This window comes from Hyperolius riggenbachi, chromosome 11 (assembly GCF_040937935.1).
Source record: "Hyperolius riggenbachi isolate aHypRig1 chromosome 11, aHypRig1.pri, whole genome shotgun sequence".
Classification (NCBI taxonomy): domain Eukaryota; kingdom Metazoa; phylum Chordata; class Amphibia; order Anura; family Hyperoliidae; genus Hyperolius; species Hyperolius riggenbachi.
In genome coordinates this window covers 43,556,142-43,582,370 of record NC_090656.1, presented here as the reverse complement: position 1 = coordinate 43,582,370, position 26,229 = coordinate 43,556,142, and the positions used below count along the sequence as shown (strand labels likewise).

Sequence of the window (26,229 nt, the reverse complement as noted above, 5' to 3'; positions counted from 1 at the left end):
CCCTTCCCAAAGGAAACCCTAACATCTAACCTACCCCTACCAAATCCTCTCCTACCCTATCTCCTTACAATAAGCCTCCTGAAACTAATCCTAACATTGGCCTATAACCCTATCGCCCAATGTGGTTCTCAACTATGTAATCGCCAAGCCCTAGTTAGAGTTAAAATAGCTCTTAAACCGATACTCAAAGCTCCCGCCCATAGTCAACGGCAGGCACAGCGTGTGCCTAAATTATCCGCTTCCTCCTTCCACTACTTTATCATACCAGCCTTGATCTCTGCAATAGACACAGAAGAGCCCTTGTAAAATGTTTCTCTCTCTGGTAACACATTAAAATCTAATAACCTGGTTAGTTACAACTAACCTATTAATTCAATGCAATTTGCTGAACCTGAATGGCAAGACTTTGGTTGGGAAGGACTGGTATTCAGGTAGGGGCCCCGCCAATCATTATCAAATTCCACAGCTACGTAACAAACCTCATGCAAATGCTAAGTACATACAGACGTCAGGCACAGGAATCAGAGGCGTGGTGTGAAAACAAAGGCAACAATTTCATTTTATTTGAAAGAAAGCACACTTTGGCGACATGTCCATTAGCCAGACAGAGGCAGCACTCAGATCTATCACTGATATAGTCCATTGCTTTAACCTTGAAATAGACTTGCAATTTTACATGCGGTTTTTTTTTTAAGTCCTCGTATATAGCCCCAAACGTTCAGAAATTTTTGTTTTTGGTTGAGAAAAAAAAATGATGCAAAAATGATTAGAAAAGTAAGAATAATTCTGTAAGAATCAGTTAGTTAGCAGTACATTTGTGCACAATGCTTACATGTAGATATCCATTTCAATCACAGAATTTGTAACAATCTTATAAATGGTTTCAGTATTTACAGGACGGAATTATATCTGATAAATCCTGATTATTCAGGTGTAAGATTACGGCAATGTTTGGTCACTTGCTGGATTAAGTATCCTCATTGCACCTTTGGGCAAATCTCTTCAGACTATGAAGAATGATTCATGATACAGAATAATCAAGTTTTATTCTCCTTTTTATATACTCTGAAATTCAGTATTTACAGGGAGTCCATCTGGCCATTAAAATCCACACTCAGCCCATCAAAAGAGAAGCTAAAGAATGTCTGAGACTGTATAATGCCTGGGACTAGACACATTGCCAGTAATTTTATTTACTAGCAAGATATCATTGTTCAGAAGCACTACGTTTTGGCCAGTGTGGTCTTTATCAAGTATTTTTTTGCTTCTCTTTTTTTGGCCTTCACATCTTAGCGCTGGTCACTTTTGCTGGTCACTGGATGCCAACTGCAACCAAGGCCAGCTGATCTGAATCTTTCATTAAATGACTCTGGCTCACATAAAGGGTACTCTCACAACGACTTATACTCTTGAATACATTGTGATTGACAGGTTGGACATCCAATCCTGAACACCCCTCTGATCTGGTTTGTGATTGACAGTTTTCAAGACTCAGCTGAAAGCAACAAGTCTTCAGTAGATACATAAACCACTTTAAGAAGCGACATAAGGACATTATCAAATACAAATGAATGAATTATAGACAGAATAAAGAATGCATTTGCTTTAACACAGTGTGACCTTTTATGGTAGATATTGTATTTATGGTTTAAAAAAAGTATTCTCTCTCATAACTGTTGATGATTGCTAACAGCACGCATGATTTCCACTTCGCCATCACTAATGTATTTCAAAGGATCCGCCAATGGGGTGCTCTCCCGGCCGCAGTGCATGCTGGGAGCTGTAGTCCGTACATCTCCCTGGTGGAGGTGTACAGCATGCATTACGGTTGGTAGCTGACTCCACAGGTGGATCCTTTAAACTGCGACCAGTGATGGCATATCCCATATGGACCGGGGGGGGGGGGGGACAGGATTATCCCCCTGTAGATAAGCAAGGGCACTCCCCCCCCCCCCCCCACTGCATTAGGAACCTCCCTTATGGAGAGGTTCATTGTGAACAAAAAGGATGATGGGTGCTAACTAACTGCACTTTAACCACTTCAAAACCACTCTAATGGAAATCTATGTTGCGTTTGTGGATGATTGTTTCTGACACGACATACCATTTCATAGCTGGTGGTTCTGCTCACCCCCACCCAACACCGCTATACAAATCTACTTAGTATCCGAAACTAATGTCCATGAACACAATGTATATTTCCAATTGCGTGGTCCTGAAGTGGTTATATGTTTACAGGGATGAAGATGTCCTGATTGGGTGTGGCAAGGAGTTCATAAGTGTAGGGGCAGCATGATAGAAAGTTCTGGCTCCATAGGTTTTGGGGTGAACTCTGGAGGTGACCATGTTATTAGATCTTTTTCATCTAAGATTGTGGGGGGAGGAGGGGGGGGGGGGGTAATGCACTTGCAACAAATCATTCAGGTATCCAGAGTTCAAGATATGTTACTCGCAGCACAGTGCCTTCCATGAAGGTACAGCAATGAGAGAGGGCAACTAGAGGACTGTACTGAAGAGGCAACTAGAGGCTAATTTCTTAGGGAAACTTTTTATCAGTCAGTGGCCTCTTATATCTCGCAGGGACCAATGCAGCAACATTTCTTCCCTTCAACTCAGATGCCTTTAATCTTTCTATAATCCAATGAATCAAACTAGGAGTGCAGGGTTTTCCATTAAGTGTACCAAAGATGGCAAAAGTAAAAAATGTGATACTAACCCAGGGCTTCCTCCAGCCCCATAAGTCCCTCACCGTCCTCCCGAGTGCCGCTGTTCTGCTAGCAGTCCCAGTAATCTAGCTCAGCCGGGCCAGTCAGGCTCTTCTGCACATGTAAGGAAGGACCAGACATCTGCAGAAGAGCCTGACTGGTGCAACTGAGCCAGATTACCGGGACTGCTAGCGGAAGAACAGAGGTATTCGGGAGGATGGCTGCTGATGGGGCTGGAGGAACCCTGGGTAAGTATCACATTCTTTACTTTTGCCATCTCTGGCTTCCTTTAAAGGGAACGTTAAAGGGAACCTTAACTGAGAGGGATGTGGTTGTTTCCTTTTAAACAACACCAGTTGCCTGTTAGTCCTGCTGATCTCTTTGGCTGCAGTAGTGGTTGAAACACACACCTGAAACAAGTATGCATCTAATCCAGTCTGACTTCAGAGCAGTCAGAGCACCTGGTCTGCATGCTTGTTCAGGGGCTGTGGCTAAAAGTATGAGAGACACAGGATCAGCAGGGGAGTCAGGCAACTGGTATTATTTTAAAAGGAAAAAGCCATATCCTTCTCAGTTTAGGTTCCCTTTAAGTGTGTATTTTTAGCATTTATTTTTTTTTACGGCATTTAGCATTTTTTTTAAATTAGAAATATTGGAAGTTCCCCCACCCATCTGTTAATGTTTTATGAGCAGGGAAAGTGTTGCTTTACTGCTGCAGTAACAACGTCACTGCAAGACTTTGCATGTTACAATAGTAAAGTCCCCAGACTTGGTGACTGATCGCAGTCAGTTGAGCTCTATCAAGTAATTCTGTCCAGGATTTTCTTGCACTCACAAAGTTTGCCCGTTAGAACTACGGGGGGGGGGTGTTTGTAAATCAATATCACATTTTCATTTGTTTAATAGTTTTGTGATAAAAAGAAAAAACCCTTAAAATCAAATTTTAGTAAATAATACATAAATAAAGCAAAAATGAAAAATCACCATACATTCTCTTTTAGCTATGTACAGACATTAGATTTTTTTTTCTTATTTTTTTTTGATGAAGGTGTACTTTGTGCTCCTCATTAGCCTGTCCTTTCTTTAGGACAGTACATGAGCGCTGAGCAAGCACACCTGTACTAGAACCACTGACTAGTGTGACAAATCTAAAATCTGTACGTGGCTTTACAATAGTTATGACAGAGTTGAAACAAAGTGACCATATAGGGGGTCCCTACCATGCTAGGAGGTAAGACTGTATAAAGTGCACCTCTGCAGCAATGACTCCTGTCACTTGTACATGTCTGCTGAGCCCCACCCAGTCCCCATAACCACATGACTATTTGACTATAGACTCAACTACTAACTACGTACCTCCCCCCACCTGACAGCTGTCTGGCCTGTGCACTGGAGCAGAAGCTGGGCTATGACCTAGACAGGGGGCTGAAAAGCAGTGTGGCCGGCATGAGAGGGGTTTATCATAGTTGAGCACAGGCGTGGCATGGGCAGAAGGAGGCGTGGCATGTACAGAAGGAGGCATGGCTTGACTTCAGAACCAGGAAGTCAAGCCAGATCCCAGGACTTGCCAGGCGTAGGAAAGCCCCACTAGAGACTGCTGAGGTGGTTAGGCTGCACAGTACGTTTCCACTGTCAGTGGAGTTTTTTTATTTTTTTTAATTTGTTTTTATTTCTGGAGCTGCAGAGTATGAAATAAAGCTGGGGTGACCCAATTGTGCCTATCTACTCATTGTAGTATCAATTTAGCATGGACTGGCCTTTGTACTGAACCGCCCTCCCCCAAGTCTCTTGGTAGTGGAGTGCTAAAGCACAGGAATATGTACTCAGCAGGCCCTGTACCAAGATAGGCTAAGACATATAGCACAACTGGAAGTATTTCCACATTAGTATGCTTTTACGGTATGTCAGCATCTGCAATAAAGGCAAATCTGAAAGCAACAAAACTTACAATGGAGAAGAGGAAAATATAGGGAACAATAATACAAATATTTACAAGATAAAATGAGGGGCGTATTCACTGACCACAAATGATTATATAACCAATATCGGGTGACAAAAGTGCAATGATTCCTCTCTACCCCAAGCCACAGCCCGCAGTTGACGCCATATAGATATCTATATATATATTTGTGTATATATCAAATACACCATACATGAACATGGTATTTATTCAAGAAAGCTTTCCGTTTGAAATCAAAGCAAAAAAAAAAATAATAAAATAAAAAGATACACATACGTTAATAACACAGTCAACAAGACAGCGACAAACTACTTTGTACAGTTCTATCAGCAAAAGAAAAAAAATTAACATTTTTATAAATAAAAGGCAGGTCCCAGACCTGCTGAGTGCGAACCATTTTTTTTAAATAGGTGAATGAAGTAAATCCTATATACAACAATGTGAATTTGCCGAATAGTCGCAGGGCAAGAGGAGGAGGAAAAAAAAAAAAGGTGCAATGATGACAATCGTTCTTGTCGCACTTATGGACTTGAGAGTTCTCATTATGCTGCAAAAGGTCGAAGCGTTGTAAGTCCATCCGATCAAACTGAATTAAAAAAAACAAAACAATAACATAGGCATTCTTATTTTTTTCCCCCCTCACACAGCATGAACATATAGGCAAAAATGTTTTAAAAAATCCACAACGGTTTCCTCAGTATGATCTTCTTGCAGCTACAAAGTCCTTCCTCTTCGTTAATTACATTACATTAATCTTGAAATCTTGAAGCTGTAAGTATCGGGTTGGATTAATCCAGCCCACCCTACTTAAAAATGACCTCTAAAATAAAAAAAGAAAAAAAACATGGATCATAGTCCAAGAAATTTCTCACGCTACAGTTTTTTTTTCCTTTTAGACAAAAAGAGCACGCGGCTGTCCCTCCTTCAGTGGTTGGCGACAATCACCAGGCTTCTGTGTAACGGACATCCACTTCTTTAAGGTTTGGCAACTTGGCCTAGAAGAAGAATGTTGCAAAATGAGGTCACATTACCCAACAACTCTCAGCTCTTATAAGGATAAACCTTCACCTAATGACACCCAAGCCACTAAAGGGTTAACATGTGGTGCTCCCCCAGTGTTAGTAATGGTAAAATTGCCAGCAATAACGGCAACTTTATTGCACTGTGGTACCTCAGGCCCATTGTTCTTTAAAGGATACCTCAACTGAAATGTGACATAATGAGATAGACATGTGTATGTACAGTACCTAGCACACAGATAACTATGCTGTGTTCCTTTTTTTCTTTCTCTCTCTGAAAGCGTTAAATATCAGGTATGTAAGTGGCTGACTCAGTCCTGACTCAGACAGGAAGTGACTACAGTGTGACCCTCACTGATAAGAAATTCCCCTCTTTTGCCTCTTACTTGCTCTCAGAAGCCATTTTCTGCTAGGAAAGTGTTTTATAGTTGGAATTTCTTATCAGTGAGGGTCACACTGTAGTCACTTCCTGTCTGAGTCAGGACTGAGTCAGCCACTTACATACCTGATATTTAACGCTTTCAGACAGAGAAAGAAAAAAAGGAACACAGCATAGTTATCTGTGTGCTAGGCACTGTACATACACATGTCTATCTCATTATGTCACATTTCAGTTGGGGTATCCTTTAAGCTCATTATCCCACATATTTCACACATTCTTCTCTCCCCCCCCCCACTAACCTAACTGTACACCCTGACCTGCATCGTTATGGAGTTGGAACTAAAATTATTAGACTCCGACTCCTCAGTTTATGGAACCACCTACTCCAACTCCAGGTACCCAAACATTGCTCCAATTTAGACTCCACAGTCCTGCTGACCTTGGTTCCCGAACCACATACAGGTCATGTGTTTTATTTGTGTTACTTTTGTCACTTACCAATTCTGTATTTTGTACCACTGTTTATATTTGGTGTACACCACTGTCTGTATTATGTTTGTTTCTTACTTTGTACAGCGCCACGGAATATGATGGCATTTTATAAAATCAATGATAATAATCACTATTTATGTACAGTATCTATGGTCTCCATTATTGTCCGTTTTGTACTCTGTATGGTGCTATGGGAAATATTGGTGCTTTAAAAATAGAAAATATAATAATGAAACCTCAGAAAGTGACGTTGAAATATGTGTTGAGAGACTGGTACACTTGTGCGGCCTGAGCCTGTCATGCTGGGGGAGGGTGTGGAGATTTCTGTCTTGTTTTTGTATTCAAACACACACGTAGTCACACGCACAGCACAGCACAAACATGCACCACCAATGTCAAACTGGGAGGCAGTAACGTTGAGGAAATCCACTTGCTGGCCAAGCAGCAGTAGTCATGGGTTGCTGCTCACAGTGAAGACCTGTTACAGGCTTCTATTGGGAGTGATGACACATTGTTTCTTGGCCAACAGGTGGATTTCCTCAGCTTTTCCACCTCCCAGACACACAGGCACACAGGCACACACACACGCACACGCACACACACACACCCCTATCTCTCCAGGCTCTAACACCCAAGATGTGTTATATAGGAAGCAGATTCCTAGTCAGACAACTGGGTCAGCTTGCTGGGTGTCTGTGTGCGCGCAGACAGGGCAGGACAGAGGGTGTGCTGCATAATTAGGAAATTGTACAGGCCTTCGCAGATTAATTTACAGATTGCTAATTAAAGTCCTGTATTTCTAATTTACCAAGCCGGTAGAAAAATTGCCTGGCATCTGCTGGCAAGCCTGGTTCGGCAGGCTCTAAATTATAAATAGGATAAGGCTACATTTAAAAAATAGCACAAGGGATTTAAAGTAAACCTGCTCATTTGTTCACCAAAATAAACAAAGATCTGCGCTACATTAAACACGCCCAGGAATCTGTATGTGAGTCAGTCAGTCAGTCAGTCATATTATTTCTAAAATTAACTAACCAATCAGTTTCTGCTTTCTGAGGTCCTGCCCACTTCTGCTCTTGATACTCTGCAGCAAATCAGCTGGTCATGTGACTCTCCTAAGAGCCATAGCAGGCAGCAGAGCCTGCAGTCAGGTTAGTTTTAAAACTCCCATGCCTAGGCAATTATTCTCGTCTAGACTATTTCTTGCAGCTAAAGGATAACATTTATAATAAAAAATACATCAAAGTACTGATGCAAAATGGACATAAAGACACAACAGAAACATGTATGTAAATGATATGACCTGTATATAAAAGGGTATTTCTGAACAGTTAACAATAGTGTTGCTCTTGCGCTGTGGCTGTAGTATTGCTGCTTGTGTGTTGCAGCAGAACTTGCCTGATCAACTTGATCAGCTGACTGATTTGTGAGGCCCTGATTGGCTAAAATAAATCTGACCATTTTTTACTCTTACACGCAGCCTCCCTTTTATTGGATTTTGATGACACCCCCTCCCTCCTGTCTCCACTTGCAGTGCCATCTGCCAGTCAACTGAACAACGAATCCTCACTGCCCCCATTCTCATTCATTGTCCAATAGGCTGACACATGGGTTAGAGAGCAGATCATTACCAACTTCAACATTTATTTCAAGCAAACATGAAGTAAAAATAAAGTTGTGATATCAATTCCTGTAGAACTTTCCTTAAAGAGAAACTCCGACGAAGAATTGAACTTTATCCCCTTTTACATGAGAAATCTATTCCTTTTCACAAACAGACCATCAGGGGGCGCTGTATGGCTAATATTGTGGTGAAACCCCTCCCACAAAAATTCTGAGTACTACTCTTGGCAGTTTCCTGTCTGTGAACCCTGTTGCATTGTGGGAAATAGCTGTTTACAACTGCCAAAACAGCAAGCAGCAGCTACATCATTTGCCAGCAGTAAAAATGTCACCATATGATAAATGTCAGAATATAAATCAGGGATTTAAAATATTTTACAATGTGAAAACACTGACTAAATCATGTATACATAAATATTGTAAAAATGAAGCACTTTATTACACTATTTTCACTGTAATTCCTCTTTAAGTCCCATATTCCTATTTTTTCATTTTAAGGCTTAAAAGAAAAGGCAGATAGAAAGTTAGGAGGAACTTGGCAGCGCTTCCACATGGAGGATTGACCCGGAGTGGCCAGCTGCAATTTTTGCTGTAACGTTAAACTGTTGTGGCTGCTGCTCACTGTCCAGTTACCGCATCACAAACCACAGGTTTTATAGCCTCTGGCGAGCGTGTATGGAGGAAGGAGTGCACCCGCGGAGGTACAAGCGGAGGCCGGGGACAGGTGATGTATACTTTACACTGGGCACCAGGGGGCATTTTTCATTAGGTGGGACAGTTTGACGCGAAATTGAACGCCGTACCCGCCGCGCACCCGACTGAGCAAGTGGGCACAACATCTTGCAGCATGCGTGATCGACAAAGTGACCAACTTTCGTCCTGAAATTGTTCGAATTGTCAGTCGGGCATGCACTTGGCGGCACATTTTCATCCAATTATAATAATGGAATAGGATGGTCGATTAGCTGCCGAGTCACCTAATGTATGGCCTCCTTAAGTTCATATCAAGATTGGCACTATATATACATATGTTTATCGCATCATGCCACATGTCACTACGTTTTAAATATATGCCCAATCCAGCATTCTAATCTAGGCAGATCCCAACTATATGAGCATATTAAAGGCATCACTGCCCGTCTTCTCGATGTGGCTCTTACTTGTGCTTACCTATGCTTTTGGCAATAGATCTGCCCATATAAGGTAGACAAGACAAGACAAATAACATTTATATTGCGCTTTTCTCCTTGCGGACCCAAAGCGCCAGAGCAGAGCAGCAGCCACTAGGGCGCGCTCTATTGGCAGTAGCAGTGTAAGGGAGACTTGCCAAAGGTCTCCTACTGAATTAGTGCTGGCTTACTGAACAGGCAGAGCCGAGATTCTAACCCTGGTCTCCTGTGTCAGAGGCAGAGCCCTTAACCATCACACCATCAGCCAACTCCCTGGCCCCCGACTGTGCCTAATTACTACAAAGCTAGAGGATTGTGAATGGCTTGTAGCTTTACCTTTAGATCCTCGTAGGTGTCCGCTGACAGTTTGGTGCTGTTCATGTTGAGGCTGCAGAGACTCTTCATAGCTGGGTGGAGAAAGAGACGGATGAGAAATGTTACTATGTGGAAGGGGATGGTCGGGATGAAATGGGAGGCAGGGTCGCATGTAATACTTACAGCTCAGTGCCAGCAGCCCAGCATCTGTGACGGGGGTTTCACACAGGTTGAGAACTTGCAGTGTAGTGAGGTGCTCAGATAAGACCCGCAGCCCGGCATCTCCAAACTGCACAGAAAACAGGCACAGAAACTCTCTGTTACACAGACCTACAGGTACTAAATAATAATAATGCTAACATTTGTATAGCGCTTTTCTCCTGTTGGACTCAAAGCGCTCAAGAGGCCACCCTGCAGTGTTAGGGAGTCTTGCCCAAGGACTTCTAACTGAACAGGTACTAACCCTAGCCAGGATTTGAACCCTGGTCTCCCATGTTAAAGCCAGAGCCCTTAACCAGTACACTATCCAGCCACTACAATACCTATGACTCTCTCTACTGAAAATCATTAAAGGGGCACTATGGCGGAAAACTATAAAATGTAACATTCCTATTTACACCTCCATATAAGAAGTGAATTTGTAACAGAGTAAATGCAATAGAAATTGTTCATAATGCCTCCTGTAAGTCACAGCTACACGGTAAGTGATCAAAACCTGTCAGTAAGAGGTTCAGGATTGGTTGGATTAATCCATCTTCTCATGGGGGATTATAAGAATTTATTTTATTTCTTTAAAGCATTCCTTAAGCGGCAGGGGGAAAGTCCGACAGCCAGAATAGTAGGTACATGAGTAGGCAACCTGTCTGGCATCTTTGTATAGATCCTGTCTAGGGAGTGCTTTCCGTATAATTAAAATAAACTTGAGCTGTATGATTGTGTATCTGTATGTGTACATATGGCTCTTATGGTTTTTACATTTAAACCTACTTTTTTTTTTTTTAGTTATTACGGTTTCATTGTCTCTGCTCAATGACACATTAATTCAATAAAGCTGACATTTATGAACTATTGACCCTTTATCTCTTTCCTGCTCTCAGAAGCAATTTACTGCCAGGAAAAAGGTTTTATGGCTGTATTTTCTCATCAGTGAATGTTAAGCTATAGTCCAACCCAGACAGAACCTGTCACTTTCATACCTAATGTTTAACTCTTTCAGGCAAAGAAAGAGGAAAAAAAGGAGTGCAGCATAGTTGTGTGCTTGGCACAGTACATACACATGTCTATTTCATTATGTCACCTCGGATGTCCTTTAAGCCTAAAGCTCAGCATGACAGCCTGGCATTGTTTTATAGGGGAATGAAGATGGCAGCTTAAATGTTCCTCTCATTTCAGGTTCTCATTAATAAACAAAAACCAAAAAAACTCCAAAAGACGTGACTGAGAAGAAGTTTCAGGAGAGGCAGCTCCTGTCCATGTTGACAAATCTGTAAATGTCACTGACTCATTTCTGGAACTAAGTACAGGTCTCCTGCGTGAGAAAGTGCCGGTCCCCTCCTACCAGCGGTGCAGCGATAGCTACATGTGGCTAACCCGCCAACCACAACCTCACTGTTAACACTACGTACCTGAGTAGACCACAGGTTGAGCTGTTTGAGTGAAGGCAGCTTGATGAGTTGCTCAGCGCAGGCACTCGTTACATTGGTGAAGGCCAGACTGAGGTTTTCCAGGTTTCCGAAGGAGCCAGAGCTCAGCAGCCTGGCGAGGTCCGCATCCTGCGCAGGAAGAGAATGCACTTACTACAACATAGAAGGAAAGACCGACCCTTTGCTTTTCAGATGCACCATAGCTATAGATCATGCAGAATGTCACTAATACTAGTCTTTAGGTTTGCCAACATCAAATTAACTGCTGTACAATGTACGTTATACTGCAAAAACACATTTTATCTGCATTATCTACTTAGTACGGCATCCTATTTTTATTGCATTTTAAAGTTAATTTGCATGAAGGAGTAATTTACGTTTTGTGCATTGCACATCTGTACTTTTTGCAATATATTAATTGTTCCTGGTTGGCTGGGACCTGTAGCTCCATTTCCATTTGAGTTAGCAATTTTATTGGACAGACAGCTAACCAAACATTCCCCCCCCCCCCCCCGTCCTATCACTTGCATGAGGTAGTCTGGGAGGAGGGGGGAGGAGGGGAGCAGGCAGTACACATTTTCCCCACAGCCCACCCACTGTCTTTGTAAAAGCGTTAAATAAAAGTAGCAGGATATGGTTCTTTATTACAGGCAGGGCAGGATGAAGACAGACACATTAGGCTTTTATGCAAATACTTAGGAGGCTGTGGAAATGATTACAATTATTATACACTAAGCAAAAAGTAGACCAAGCAGGGAGATGACTGCTGACCTACAGTGCTGTACACAAAGAGTTAATATCTCTAAGCACAGGGAGGAAGTGGGCGGTGTCCAACAATCTGCACTGTGCTGGGTAAACAAGTCCCACCTTTCTGGCAAGAATGAACTACAGGATGCAGTATTATTAACATTTTTTTGTCAAAGGCACAGAAGTACACATCACAAAACATGGGTGGGGGGCGCTGAATTAGTTCTGGGGAAAAAAATCAAGTCCGGTTTTGATGATTCACATTAGGTGTCCCGATAGAGGATGCAAAGGGACCACTGGAAACACATTAGTAAATCAGGCCCAGAATGTGGCAAAGGTCCAGCATTGGGTGTGAGTGTGAAATACCTCATGCGACCGCCCCTCCCCAGTTCTACCACTGCATAGAGAATAGGTTTCATGTAATTCCTTCACCAAGCAAACAATGCTTACCGTGGACTTGGATGGCAGTGTGAGGCGGGTGGGACCTCCTTTTCTTTGCTGCAAGAACAATGAATAGAAGAGTCAGCATATGGCAGGTAATCTGAGATTATTACACATCATTAGCTACAGCAAAACGCAATACAAATATTTTATCTCCGGGCAGCTCGCCACAAATTATTTCCTGTTTCATTACAGCCAGCAAACGCCGGCATCCACCGTGATCATCTTCCACTTACAACATTTTACTCTCTAATGGTCTCTTTTCCAAAGTACAGTGGTGATCGTTAAATTACTGTCAGAGCCAGGGGTGTTGTTAGCCCCAAAGATCAGTGGCATGTGCCATGGATGTATTCTCGGGTACCACGGATGTCCCCCAGGCAGAGTCCAGCAGGGGGTGGCAGAACCCACCTCTGGTCGCCTGGTCTCCAGATTCTGCAGACATATTCTCTCCCAGGCCTCTCCCTCTAGTGTCTGAGAATGAATCAGATGCTAAAGCTCCTAGTGTCTGATGCTAGGGTGAGAATCGCCAGCTACAGAGGATATCTCCAACATTTTGCTGGACATGCCTACTTAGACCGCTGTTAAATTCATGTAAATTTGGCTCCACCCACACCCACATTCTTATGTGACCACATCCATTTTCTGGCTGGAGAGCCCAAAAATGCCCCTGATCTCTTAGGATCCTAGCAACGCCCCTGGTCAGAGCCCTAAATGAAGAGTCCACCAGGGCCCCACAAACGTACCTGCAATATACATCTATTTAAAAGGCTGCAGCAATCACGAGATTGTATTAACCCTGTTCTCCCACTGAATCCTATGGAGTTGCGTGACTGTAACTATACAAAAGACTGGAGTACGCCTTTGAATTCTGATTAAGAGAAGATCATCTTCCACCTATACATGTGAAGGGGATGTTTAACCCTGGTACACACTTTCAATACGGTTGGCCAATCAGGCTTCAGAGTGTGTATACACATTCAATTTTGATTGGCCATGGCACTGGAACCATAGCGTGAACGCAGCCTGAGAATTGCTCTGTTCAATTTTGGGATCAGTAGGATATTTAACCTCTTGGACGATAATCCCGAGCTGAGCTCGGGGTAAGCCGCCGCGGAGGATTTCTCAGGCCCCTGGTGGGCCGATTTCCACACTTTTTGCTTTGTTACACGCAGCTAGCACTTTGCTAGCTGCATGTACAAGCCGATCGCCGCCGCTCCGCGCCAATTCGCCGCTACCTGCCGTGTTAGAGGGCCCCCCCCGAGCGCAGCCTGGCCAATCACCGCCAGGCTGCGCTAAGGGGTGGATCAGGACGCCCCCAGACGCCATCCCGATCGTCGCCATGGCGACGGGGGAAGCCAAACAGGAAATCCCGTTCTGAACGAGATTTCCTGTTTGCTCTGATCGCCGGAGGCGATCGGAAGGAGTGGGGGGATGCCGCTGCACAGCGGCTATCATGTAGCTAGCACTAGGCTTTATGGTTTATTGGTTTATTAAAGTATCATAACGAAAAAACACGTTTCAGCACGCAGGCCTTTGTCAAGTGCTGACACACTATTGGTGCACAAATTATATAACTTAAACATTAACATAATTATTTTTCCTGAGTCACAACTAATGTAGTCTACTTGTTAAAGTGTCCCTGTGGGTCGGGTTACATTGGCCGCACTTCTAGAGATGTTTGAATGAAAATTGCAGCAAGATAAAAAAAATGTATAAAACTAATCAGGCTGATGCCAGTAGAAATGTAAACAATTTTTTGTTTTTTTTTAAATTTGTGTTTTTTTTCATTATGATACTTCAATAAAACCAGCTACAATTGCTAAATCCTTTTCTTTAAAAGCCTACAGCAACTGATATTGGTATATAAAGATGTATAAAGTGACTTAAAAAGAACCCAAGGTGTGAGACCTGTGGAAGCTGCCATATTTATTTCCTTTTAACCACTTGCCGACCGCGCACTCATAACGCGCGTCGGCAAAGTGGTAGCTGCAGGACCAGCGACGCAGTATTGCGTCGCCAGCTGCAGGCTAATTAATCAGGAAGCAGCCGCTCGCGCGAGCGGCTGCTTCCTGTCAATTCACGGCGGGGGGCTCCGTGAATAGCCTGCGGGCCGCCGATGGCAGCTCGCAGGCTAAATGTAAACACAAGCGGAAATAATCCGCTTTGTTTACATTGTACGGCGCTGCTGCGCAGCAGCGCCGTAAGGCAGATCGGCGATCCCCGGCCAATCAGCGGCCGGGGATCGCCGCCATGTGACAGGGGACGTCCTGTCACTGGCTGCACAGGACGGATAGCGTCCTGTGCAGCCCCGATCACCGGGGATGACAGGTAGGAGAGGGAGTACGGGAATTTCCACGCGGAGGGGGGCTTTGAGGTGCCCCCCCCGCAACATGCCAGCCAAGAGGAGCGATCAGACCCCCCCTGCACACCATCCCCATAGGGGGGAAAAAAGGGGGGCGATCTGATCGCTCTGCGTGCTGCCTGATCTGTGCTGGGGGCTGCAGAGCCCACCCAGCACAGATCACAGAATACTGCGCTGGTCCTTAAGGGGGGGTAAAGGGTGGGTCCTCAAGTGGTTAAACAATAACAGTTGCCGGGCAGTCTTGCTGGTCTTTCTGGTCAATAGGGTCTAAATTACATGCATACAACTAATCTTGTCAGAATTCATACACATCTGATCTGTATCTTTGTTCAGGGCCTATAGGCGCGTACACACGCCTTACTTTAGCAAACGACAGGTCCATCAGACCCTCCCGCTGGGCGGACGTTCTGCCGACAGTAGCACGTGTGTACAAGCTGTCGGCAGACTGATAAGAGACAGCGTGTACACACGTGCTACTGTTGGCAGAACGTCCGCCCAGCGGGAGGGTCTGATGGACCTGTCGTTTGCTAAAGTAAGGCGTGTGTACGCTCCTTATGGCTAAAAGAATTAGAGGCATAAGATCAGTAGTACAGCCACAGCCAGAAAATGTGCATTGTTTAAAAGGAAATAAACATGCCAGCATTCATATCCCTCTCACCTTGGGTTCCCTTTAAGTAATGTTATTCCTCTATAAACTGCAGTTATTGAGAAATGCTACAAGCTAGTCTGCCTGTCTGCTCTGCCACATTGTGTATTCTCAGGTAAATGTCCCGCCTGTTTACCCACAGATAAGGAACTGGGCAAGTTTGATAGTAAAACGTACAAGAAAGACTCGAAGTGCCAGCATTAGCCTAGGTAGACGACGCATGTTTTCTGACTCATCCGGTAGACGTGTGGTCAAGTACTTCCTTCCTGCGTCTCACTGAGCAGAGGATGGGGCTCTGTCACCCAGCATCCTCTAGTGACTTGTAAGCTCTCAACACGAGATGACGAGCATGTGCATCCTGTGGTCACATGAAGATTGGAGGGGGTGCTGACTGAATACCACACACATCTCAGTTAGAAGTAATATAAAAGCAGTGTGTGTGTCTAGGGCTGGATAATTAGCAGTTCATGCGATTATTGGGGAAAGGGGGTAGTTTGGGGGGTAACGAGAGTATTTTAAAAATGTGTATTATGAACACTGATAGCTTTGCGTGATGGATTGTGTTTCAGGCTGCTGGGAAAGTGGGTTACCAGGTGGAGGGGATGACTTGTAACAAGTATAATCACATGTATTTTGGTCAGTGCTGTGCAGGAATGTTATACTTACTTTTTCGAAGGGGAAGTGGGGGGTTCTGCTGTATATATTGCCACAGTGATTGTGTGCGTATGGGTGAGATTTTGCAGGCCACTGGGTGATATTATAAGGCTCACATATGACTTGCTATGTTAGTCACAATAGTTGCACATGCTATGTTGAGGGGCCTACTACCTGCACTTGCTGTGTTGGGGGGGGCTACTATCTGCACATGCTGTGTTGAGGGGCCTACTACCTGCACTTGTTGTGTTGAGGGGCCTACTACCTGCACTTGCTGTGTTGGGGGGCCTACTACCTGCACTTGCTGTGTTGGGGGGCCTACTACCTGCACTTGCTGTGTTGGGGGGGGGGGGCTACTATCTGCACATGCTGTGTTGAGGGGCCTACTACCTGCACTTGCTGTGTTGAGGGGCCTACTACCTGCACTTGTTGTGTTGAGGGGGGGGGGGGCTACTATCTGCACATGCTGTGTTGAGGGGCCTACTATCTGCACTTGTTGTGTTGAGGGGCCTACTACCTGCACATGCGGTGTTGAGGGGCCTACTACCTGCACTTGCTGTGTTGGGGGGCCTACTACCTGCACATGCTGTGTTGAGGGGCCTACTATCTGCACTTGTTGTGTTGAGGGGCCTACTATCTGCACATGCTGTGTTGGGGGGCCTACTACCTGCACTTGCTGTGTTGGGGGGCCTACTACCTGCACTTGCTGTGTTGGGGGTCTACTACCTGCACTTGCTGTGTTGGGGGGCCTACTACCTGCACTTGCTGTGTTGGGGGGCCTACTACCTGCACTTGCAGTGTTGGGGGGCGTACTACCTGCACATGCTGTGTTTAGGGGCCTACTGTCTGCACTTGTTGTGTTGAGGGGCCTACTACCTGCACATGCGGTGTTGAGGGGCCTACTACCTGCACTTGCTGTGTTGGGGGGCCTACTACCTGCACATGCTGTGTTGAGGGGCCTACTATCTGCACTTGTTGTGTTGAGGGGCCTACTATCTGCACTTGTTGTGTTGAGGGGCCTACTATCTGAACATGCTGTGTTGGGGGGCCTACTACCTGCACTTGCTGTGTTGGGGGGCCTACTACCTGCACTTGCTGTGTTGGGGGTCTACTACCTGCACTTGCTGTGTTGGGGGGCCTACTACCTGCACTTGTTGTGTTGGGGGGCCTACTACCTGCACTTGCTGTGTTGGGGGGCATACTACCTGCACTTGCAGTGTTGGGGGGCGTACTACCTGCACATGCTGTGTTGAGGGGCCTACTGTCTGCACTTGTTGTGTTGAGGGGCCTACTACCTGCACTTGCTGTGTTGGGGGGCCTACTATCTGCACTTGTTGTGTTGAGGGGCCTACTACCTGCACTTGCTGTGTTGGGGGGCCTACTACCTGCACATGCTGTGTTGAGGGGCCTACTATCTGCACTTGCTGTGTTGAGGGGCCTACTACCTGCACTTGCTGTGTTGGGGGGCCTACTACCTGCACTTGCTGTGTTGGGGGGCCTACTGCCTGCACTTGCTGTGTTGGGGGGCCTACTACCTGCACTTGCTGCGTTGGGGGGCCTACTACCTGCACTTGCTGCGTTGGGGGGCCTACTACCTGCACTTGCTGTGTTGGGGGGCCTACTACCTGCACTTGCTGTGTTGGGGGGCCTACTACCTGCACTTGCTGTGTTGAGGGGCCTACTATCTGCACTTGTTGTGTTGGGGGGCCTACTACCTGCACTTGCTGTGTTGAGGGGCCTACTAACTGTACTTGCTGTGTTGAGGGGCCTACTACCTGCACTTGCTGTGTTGAGGGGCCTACTACCTGCACTTGCTGTGTTGGGGGGCCTACTATCTGCACTTGCTGTGTTGGAGGGCGTAATATCTGATTTGGCTAAATGGGAGACATAAGGGCTGCTTGCGTTAATAGGTAATAGTTTACACTAACTATCTAGGTTCAATATAATCTTTTCTACATAATTTCATGTATGCTCTGGGCCCCCAGCGTTCTTAAGCATGCTGACCCGGCCCTCGACCAAAAAATTTTGGGGACCCCTGCTCTAAATACAATACAGGGTGCATTTCTCTATGTGTTCCTTCTGTTCTGTGCAAGAGATCAGGTCCCCAGATCTAAAAAATGCTGCAGTCCCTAATTTTCCAGACCGTTCTGCCCAGCGGAACGGATCCAGAGAGAAAATGCTGCAGCATTTGGGGCAATGTAAAACGGAACGCTTCTTCACACTAGTGAAGAAACGGGCCGTTCCACGAGGGATGGGGGCACGAATCTGAGCGATGGGAGGGTGCAGCAGCCGGGCGGGTGGGTGTGCGAAGGTTTATACATGCCTAATCTTCTGTAGCAGCCGGCGGTAGAGGCTTCCATCTTCTTCCGCGTCATGTGACTAGTCACATGACTGTGTAATCACAGTGGAAGAAGAGGAAGCCTCTACCGCCGGCTGCTACAGAAGATTAGGTATGTATTTGCTGGGGAAATTGAGTGAAAATGAATCCGATCAATCATTGATCAGATCCATTTTCACTTTCCATTTTCAATGTGAACCGGGCCGCAGACATAGCCATCCGGATCCGGCGAAGCGGAGACCGGATCCGCTCACCAGATCCTTTTTGGCTGAAACGCTAATGTGAACCGGGCCTTATAGAAACTACTGAAGGTTTCTAACTCTTCCCCTATACAAAAATGTATTCATGTAGCTCAGGTACTATTGGGGTGCATGGGCAGCGCACAGCATTTTTACTGGTACTTACACCAGCAGAGTACTACACATAGTGAGATCAGTGGAACCCACGGTACACTAGCAGAGCAAGTGTTACTATGGTAACGCGTATAACTACTTGTGTAACCTCAGGTGCATGGGTAATGCAAGTGTTACTATGGTAACCTACGTTATGCTAATTATGTTACCCTGGGACATGGGTAACACAAGCATTACTACGGTAACCAGTGTTTCCATAGCAAAGCTTGCGTCACCCATGGAAGTGCAACGCGCGGTGCTTTGCTGGCATAAGTGCCAGTAGAAATGTGCGCTGCCTGCGCAGGGCAATATTACCAGAGATACGTGAATCGGGTCCTATGGGAGTTTCTGGGCAGGAAGTGCTGGAAATTCTCACAGGCAAAGCTAAGAAACAACAATAAATATCCAAAACAGGCCCTAACTCCATACCACACTATCCAAATCCAAAATCATGTTTTAGGCCCGAGTTCACACTGGCAGGGATGAAGAACTGATCCGTGTAAAAACTGATCTGTGGCAGGGATAAGTGTTTAAAAGGTTTTCCATCTGCGACCCTCCGCTCCATGCGACCCTGCAACCCTCCGCTCCATGCGACCCTGCAACCCTCCGCTCCGTGCGACCCCGCAACCCTCCGCTCCGTGCGACCCCGCAACCCTCCGCTCCGTGCGACCCCGCAACCCTCCGCTCCGTGCGACCCCGCAACCCTCCGCTCCGTGCGACCCCGCAACCCTCCGCTCCGTGCGACCCCGCAACCCTCCGCTCCGTGCGACCCCGCAACCCTCCGCTCCGTGCGACCCCGCAAACCTCCGCTCCGTTCGACCCCGCAAACCTCTGGCTCCGTGCGACCCCGCAACCCTCCGCTCCACGCGACCCCGCAACCCTCCGCTCCACGCGACCCTGCGCTCCATGTGACGCATCCATCGGTCAACTTGCGGTCTGTTTTGCGGAACGTGCTGAATGGATCCATTCGAACGGACCAATGTGAGCAAATCCATAGGTTAACATTGGATCTGTTCGCATCCTTTCCGTTCTGCTAAACCTTCCATTCTTTAGGTCAATGTGAAGCAGACCTTATCCTGTAACTGGGCTGCAGTTCGAGTGGTTGTTATGTGCATGTGACCACAGTACTCCAGATCACCCTCTCTCCCTACAGAAGTGCATTTGTTGCCATGGTGATGTGTACAATCACCACACTCGCTGACATGCAGGGCTTACCAGCTCTTTCAGCTCCCGCTGTCTGTCGCAGAGCTGCTCGTACATTTTCTTCCCCACATCTGTGCTCTCCAGGGTAGAGATGATCTGCAGCTGTGTGTCATTGTTTTCAATGATGTTGTATTCCAGCATGAGGCAAAGAATCTGACAAACACAACAAGGCAAAACAGGAAAACAATCAATACAAATTGTGGTTAAAGAGGAACTTCAACCTAAACAAACATACTGTCATTAGGTTACATTCGTTATGTTAATTAAAATAGATAGGTAATATAATCTCTTATCCACCCTGTTTTAAAAGAACAGGCAAATGTTTGTGATTTCATGAGGGCAGCCATCTTTTTGGTTGAAAGGAGGTGAGCATGAGACACAGTTTCAGCTGTCCTGTGTCCTGATCACCCCCTCCCAGCTGCGCGCGCTAGGCTTCAAATCTCAAATTCAAAATTAAAATAAAAAAAATTTGCACCAAAACAGCAGAAGGAGAACAACATCAGAAATCGCATCATGCTTTGCACAGCATCAGGGGAAAAATGCCCGGGCAGTTTTCTTCTGTGCAGCTAAAAATGAGGCTTGGGTAACAAAACAAAAAAGGTTCTGAGACTGTGAAACTGTTAAAGAAACACCAAGCCTTTTCAGTGCTGCTGAGTAGGTTTTTAATCTGGAGGTTCACTTTAAGTAATGTCAACCTATTTTTCAACCTATTTTCTCCTGCGGACTGTCTTGGTTTGGACAGGAAGCCAGAGCTTGCGACAGCTCCACCCCCACCACCTGTGTCAGTATGATTAACAGAGAGCTCAAAGAATCGGAAACGTTGCTCCCTGCAGCAATCCGCCCAGACAGATCACCCTCACCTTATACGTTACATTCCTAAGCAGTTGCCACAGCAGGGTGGCACTTGTGCCTCTTCCTCTACCCTCTCCATAGAGCAGAACACAGGGTGCTCAGCAAGAAGCCAAGAGGCATGGCTGTACAGTGCTCATCACTAAACTACCGCCAAAAACCATCTCTAACAATTATTCCTGCTGATGATAATTTCACCTGGGAATGTAACTAGATTCTTGCTGGACATTTTCATTTCTTATTTGAGAAATCCCTCTTACACAATTGATAAACAAGGTAAAAGTTCCTTGTGAAGTAGCTGATCTAGGTTGTTGTGCTTCCTCAGGTGGGTACAATGTCTGCTTTGGGTCACCACACAGCATGTCTGCAGTGGCTTCCTGTCTCTGTGGCATGTAGTCTCTCTCTCTTGTGCCCATGTTGGAGTGGCTTATCAGTGTATGTGCCCTCCCTTCCTCTCCTCCACCAGACACGGCACAGCTCAGATATAAGTGGGGATACAGGAAATGCTGCCAGACACACAGTAAACTGAGCCATCTGGGCGATGTTCTCTGGAAATCACTGAGGCGACGTGAACTCATTGGCCGTTCTCTTACCTCGACCATAGTCTGGTTTCCTCGCAAGGCAAGTAGCATGCATGGCCCCAGTTTATTCTCCGCCAGCGACAGAAGAAACTTCTTGGTTTTATAACAAGATCCCATCAAGATGTGCACCTGTGTGAAGAGAGAAGGTGTTAGGGCGTGCCCAATTACAGCCTGACACACATTCACAATAGTCAGCAAAACACACGCTTCTCTGCACTATATGGGCATCACTTTGTACCAGAGGAGGCTCATTCTCTGCATTTGTGACAACACATACAGCATACAGAACCATTCTTCCCTTGCCTAAAATTGTTAGCTAACTTAATAGATAAAGGGGTGTATTCACCAAATAGCACTAACACTAACAACACGGGCAGCACGGTGGTGTAGTGGTCAGCACTCTTGCCTTGCAGCGCTAGGTCCCTGGTTCCAATCAGTTCTACACTTCTTGCTGCCTGAGGCAAACTTGTGAGGCTGAGCCCTTCCCCCCGCGATTTGGAATGATCGCACAGCACCCGACAATTTACTCTGCTTCATTTAATGTTCTCACATGACATGCTGCAGCTCAGCACAATAGCCCACTGGCTGGCTGTGACAAACAAACTGCTCAGCCTCAGCCACTCCATTCCTCCTCAGTCAGGACAGCAGTGCCACCTCACTGCTGCTCTCCTGCCTCCCCCTCCTCACTCACTGTCAGACTCCTCACACAGTACAACAAGCTGCTTTTCCCCAATGATGACCTCTTTACCTTGTGCGCCTACTCTGACTGTATGCTGTTAGTGTAAACACAGAACAAATATGCTGCCCCTGCATTCTTGGCACCTGAGGCAAATGTTTCACCATGCTTCATGAGAGAACCGGCCCTGGTTCCAATCCCAGCCAGGGCACTATCTGTACAGAGTTTGTATGCTCTCCCCGTATCTACGTGGGTTTCCTCTGGGCACTCCAGTTTCCTCCCCAAAATAATACAGATAAGTTAATGGACTTCCCCTTAAATTGGTCCTAGACTATGAAACATACACTACACAATACATACAAACACATATGGTAGGGATTAGATTGTGAGCCCCTCAGAGGGCCAGTTAGGTGCCAAGACTCTGCGCCAAGACTCTGTCTGCGCTATATAAATACTAAATAATAATAACATTTATATATGCAAATGTATGGCGCATACAGGTTTCACTGGGAACTACTCAAAGTACATAATGTATGTTAAATAGTAATAACTTGCATTATAGACACAACACGTATGCTGCACGTGTAACACGCTACATAAACTGCATTTACCATTATTTCGTAAATAGAAGCATTCTGTATATATAGTCTTATTCCCATCTGATTCATTAAGCACAACTTATATAAGTCAGAAGAAATAAAAAATGATTTTGTTAACACAGCTTTTCCCTTGATTATCTCGTGTTACTTATTTTTCAGCTGAATTATAAGTAGAATTAATTCATGAGATAAACAGATACGAAGGATAAAACATAAGAAGAGATATATCATGAGTTAAATCAGAGAAAGGGTTTGATTCATGCATCAGGCAGGGCACAGCAATATTACAGGTTCTAACGGCAGCAGTGTATTGCACACTGTGCAATAGGCGCAACCAGCCATACATGGATAATGCAAACATTATGCAAGTAACACATGTTGCAGAATTAGTATAACGCACGTTACCATAGTAACCTATGTACTGTGGGTTGCACAACACACAGTACGCTGCTGGCATTAGTGCCAGTAATACTGTCATGCACTCAGGGACGGATCTGGGGGGGGCAGGCGGGTCTCTTGGCCCAGGCGCAGTTTGTTGAATTCTTAAAAAGGCGGCAAAATTTGGATGGGGAATGGCAGTTTAGGCGCCAAAACCTGATCTTTAGGCACCAAAACCTGACCATTAGGTGCCAAAACTGGATGGGGAATGGCAGTTTAGGTGCCAAAACCTGACCTTTAGGCGCAAAAACATGACCTTGCCCCAAGCGCAACTTGGTCTAGATCCATCCCTGCATGCACTGCCTGCACATGGCAATATTACCGTAGCTATGTGAATCCACCCCGAGGAAAAAGAATCTGTGAGGTAATTCATGAGGTGAGTTTTGTGAATCAACCTCAACATCATTAAAGGGAACCTAAACTGAGAAGGATATGGATTTTTCCTTTTAAAATAATACCCATTGCCTTACTCTTCTGCTGATCTTGTGTCTCTAATACTTTCTGCCACAGCCCCTGAACAAGCATGCAGATCAGCTGCTCTGACTGAAGCCAGACTGGATTAGCTGCATGCTTGTTTCAGGTGTGTGATTTAGCCACTACTGCAGCCAAATAGATCAGTAGGAAGCCAGGCAACTGGTAGTTTAAAAGGAAACATCCATATCCCTCAGTTTAGGTTCCCTTTATGTTCTTTTTTTTTTTTTCTTTTTACAGCAGTGATAATATTGTCATAAACATTATTGCACAGTCGACCTCCCAGGAGAAGACTGCAGTGGGCATAAAGACGGGCACACTCTATTGATGAACCTCCCTTATGGGGGAGCTTTGTTTTATATATTTTGTCATATGGGTGCTTAGTTTCCTGTAATAGCAGGACCTGCATTGTAGGTGAGCATACCAGAAAATAGCACAGGCTGCCAGATCACCCCTAAAATGGAAGCCCTCCCTGCCTTAGCCGGCTGCAGAGTCCAAATAAAAATTACTAATTCCGGGACATGCTTATGAACGAGACGGTCGCACCCAGATCAGGCATCAAAATTTGATTCTGACTGATATGGGTGCGGCCCTAAGTCTAATTCATAAAGCATGTCCCAGAATTAGCCATGCTTGTAATCTCACAGTGCCAGCATTATGACTATAAACAGCTTCACAGGACAGTGCTTCCTTTCAGTAATGTCCCATACACACGGGTTACAACTGTCACCGCAAACACGTGGCACGCACACGTTGCGGCGATAGTTGCCCCGTGTGTATGAAGGGCGCACGCCAAACTGTCGCCAGAGACAGCAGTTGCCATGCGTTTGGAAAGTTTAATCGCACGGCAACTTCTGCCGCCGCAACTGTCGCTAGTCCGCAGTGTGTATGCGGACTAGTGACAGCTACCCACTTCACTGTAGATGGAGTTTCCGGCGGGGGACCGAACCTTCGGCGAAAGCTTCCGCCGCGTCTCTGCCTTTGGGCAGAGACATGTAGACAGCTGTTGCACAGGCGGAGCTGTCGCCGAGCTGTCGCGCACATGTCCCCTGTGTGCTAGCAACAGCTACAACAGTCCCCCGTGTGTACCCACCATTAGACCCACATACCAGGAAAATGCTGTCTTGCCCCACCCACTTGTATGCTGGGCTGATTCTGCTCTGTTTCCAATAGGTGATATATCCACAGAGATCACTGCCATGAATGTTAATGTGCTGCTACCAGAAAGAGTCACATGACCTGAACCTAATGCTGAAATACAGTATAAGGTTCTGTCAGTGACCATTACTAGTAGTGGGGATAATTAACTGTAAGGTTATGCTGGGGATGCACTAGGAGTTTTTTTTCGGCAGATGTATTGGCTGATCGATTTTCAGGTCATTTTTCAGATTGGTTTTCTTAAACTCTATGAGAAAATTGATCAGAAAAACAATCAAAATAAGATCGGACCTGTCAGAAATGATCTATCAAGCCATCGCTCTGCCAAAAAAATCTCATGGTGTATTCCCAGCTTTAGGCGTTTGTGAAGCTGCTGCTAGACAGACACAGGCTGATCATTGCCTGACAAGCCAAGCTGATCGATCCCTATCTGATCGGATAACGATTGATTCCTATACCACAGTGCATGCTCAATTTTGAAAGATTTCATCAGAAGCCTATAAAGCAATGGTTAAACTGCAAGCTTTGTGCCGCTTGATACATTGCAATGCTATGCACTCACTGATCCAGCCCCCTCCTGCCCTGCCCCGCCCCCTCCCACAGAGATATTCCAACAAATCACATTACACTTTCTATCAATAAACTGTCCAAGATTAATTTAAAAAAAGAATCAATAGGATATAATGGAAGCAAGAGATTTCCATCAGATTCATTTAAAATGATCAAGTTGGCTAGAACAAAATCGATACATGTATGGCCAGCTTAAGTCTGCCTGCAGTTAAAGAGACACTGAAGCGAAAAAAAAAAATTATGATATAATGAATTGGTTGTGTAGTAGGGATAATTACTAGAACATAAGTATAAAAAAAATAAATTCTCATATTTTTATTTTCAGTTATATAGTGTTTTTTTTTATAACATTGCATCATTCTTTATTATTTGCAGTTTATACACTACTCAGCATTCTAAGGGCTGGTTCACATTGGGGCGATTCTTCAGCGCTTTGCTGATCGCCGGCGATCAGCAAAGCGCTGCTACAACATCCCTATGGATACATTCACACTGCAGCGGTTGCGATTTCGATTAATCGCAATCACGCGGGATGCAGCGTTTTGGGGGAGATTGCTCTGTGATCCTTGTTCTATTGAACAGGAATCACAAGCAAACATTGCCTGAATCGCGAGATTTTTGCCCGCAAATGGTGATCACGGAAGCCGAAGGCAATCGCGGGCAAAGCGCAAAGTGTGAACCGGCCCTAAATGATTTTACAGAGCAGTCCAGTGAACTTTTGACCTGTTCTCTGCAGAGAAAAAGAAAATACAATGACTGACAGTAGACATAATAAGCTTCTGAAGAAAGAGCTCTC

At 45.4% G+C, this 26,229-nt stretch overlaps 1 protein-coding gene across 2 annotated transcripts in view; it reads right to left on the bottom strand.

Annotated features, from left to right (window-relative positions):
* Nucleotides 1–535: 535 nt before the first annotated feature.
* The window catches only part of CMIP (c-Maf inducing protein), a 253,336-nt gene continuing 227,642 nt past the window's right edge, over nucleotides 536–26,229 (bottom strand). For both annotated transcript variants that reach the window (XM_068260379.1, XM_068260380.1), the window contains exons 15-21: nucleotides 21,534–21,650; nucleotides 20,104–20,244; nucleotides 12,506–12,553; nucleotides 11,291–11,437; nucleotides 9,849–9,954; nucleotides 9,687–9,757; nucleotides 536–5,660 (exon numbers count right to left, since the gene is read on the bottom strand). In XM_068260379.1, coding sequence (XP_068116480.1) covers nucleotides 5,607–5,660; nucleotides 9,687–9,757; nucleotides 9,849–9,954; nucleotides 11,291–11,437; nucleotides 12,506–12,553; nucleotides 20,104–20,244; nucleotides 21,534–21,650 — 684 coding nt within the window. In that variant the 3' untranslated portion in view covers nucleotides 536–5,606. The remainder of the gene's footprint in view (nucleotides 5,661–9,686; nucleotides 9,758–9,848; nucleotides 9,955–11,290; nucleotides 11,438–12,505; nucleotides 12,554–20,103; nucleotides 20,245–21,533; nucleotides 21,651–26,229) is intronic.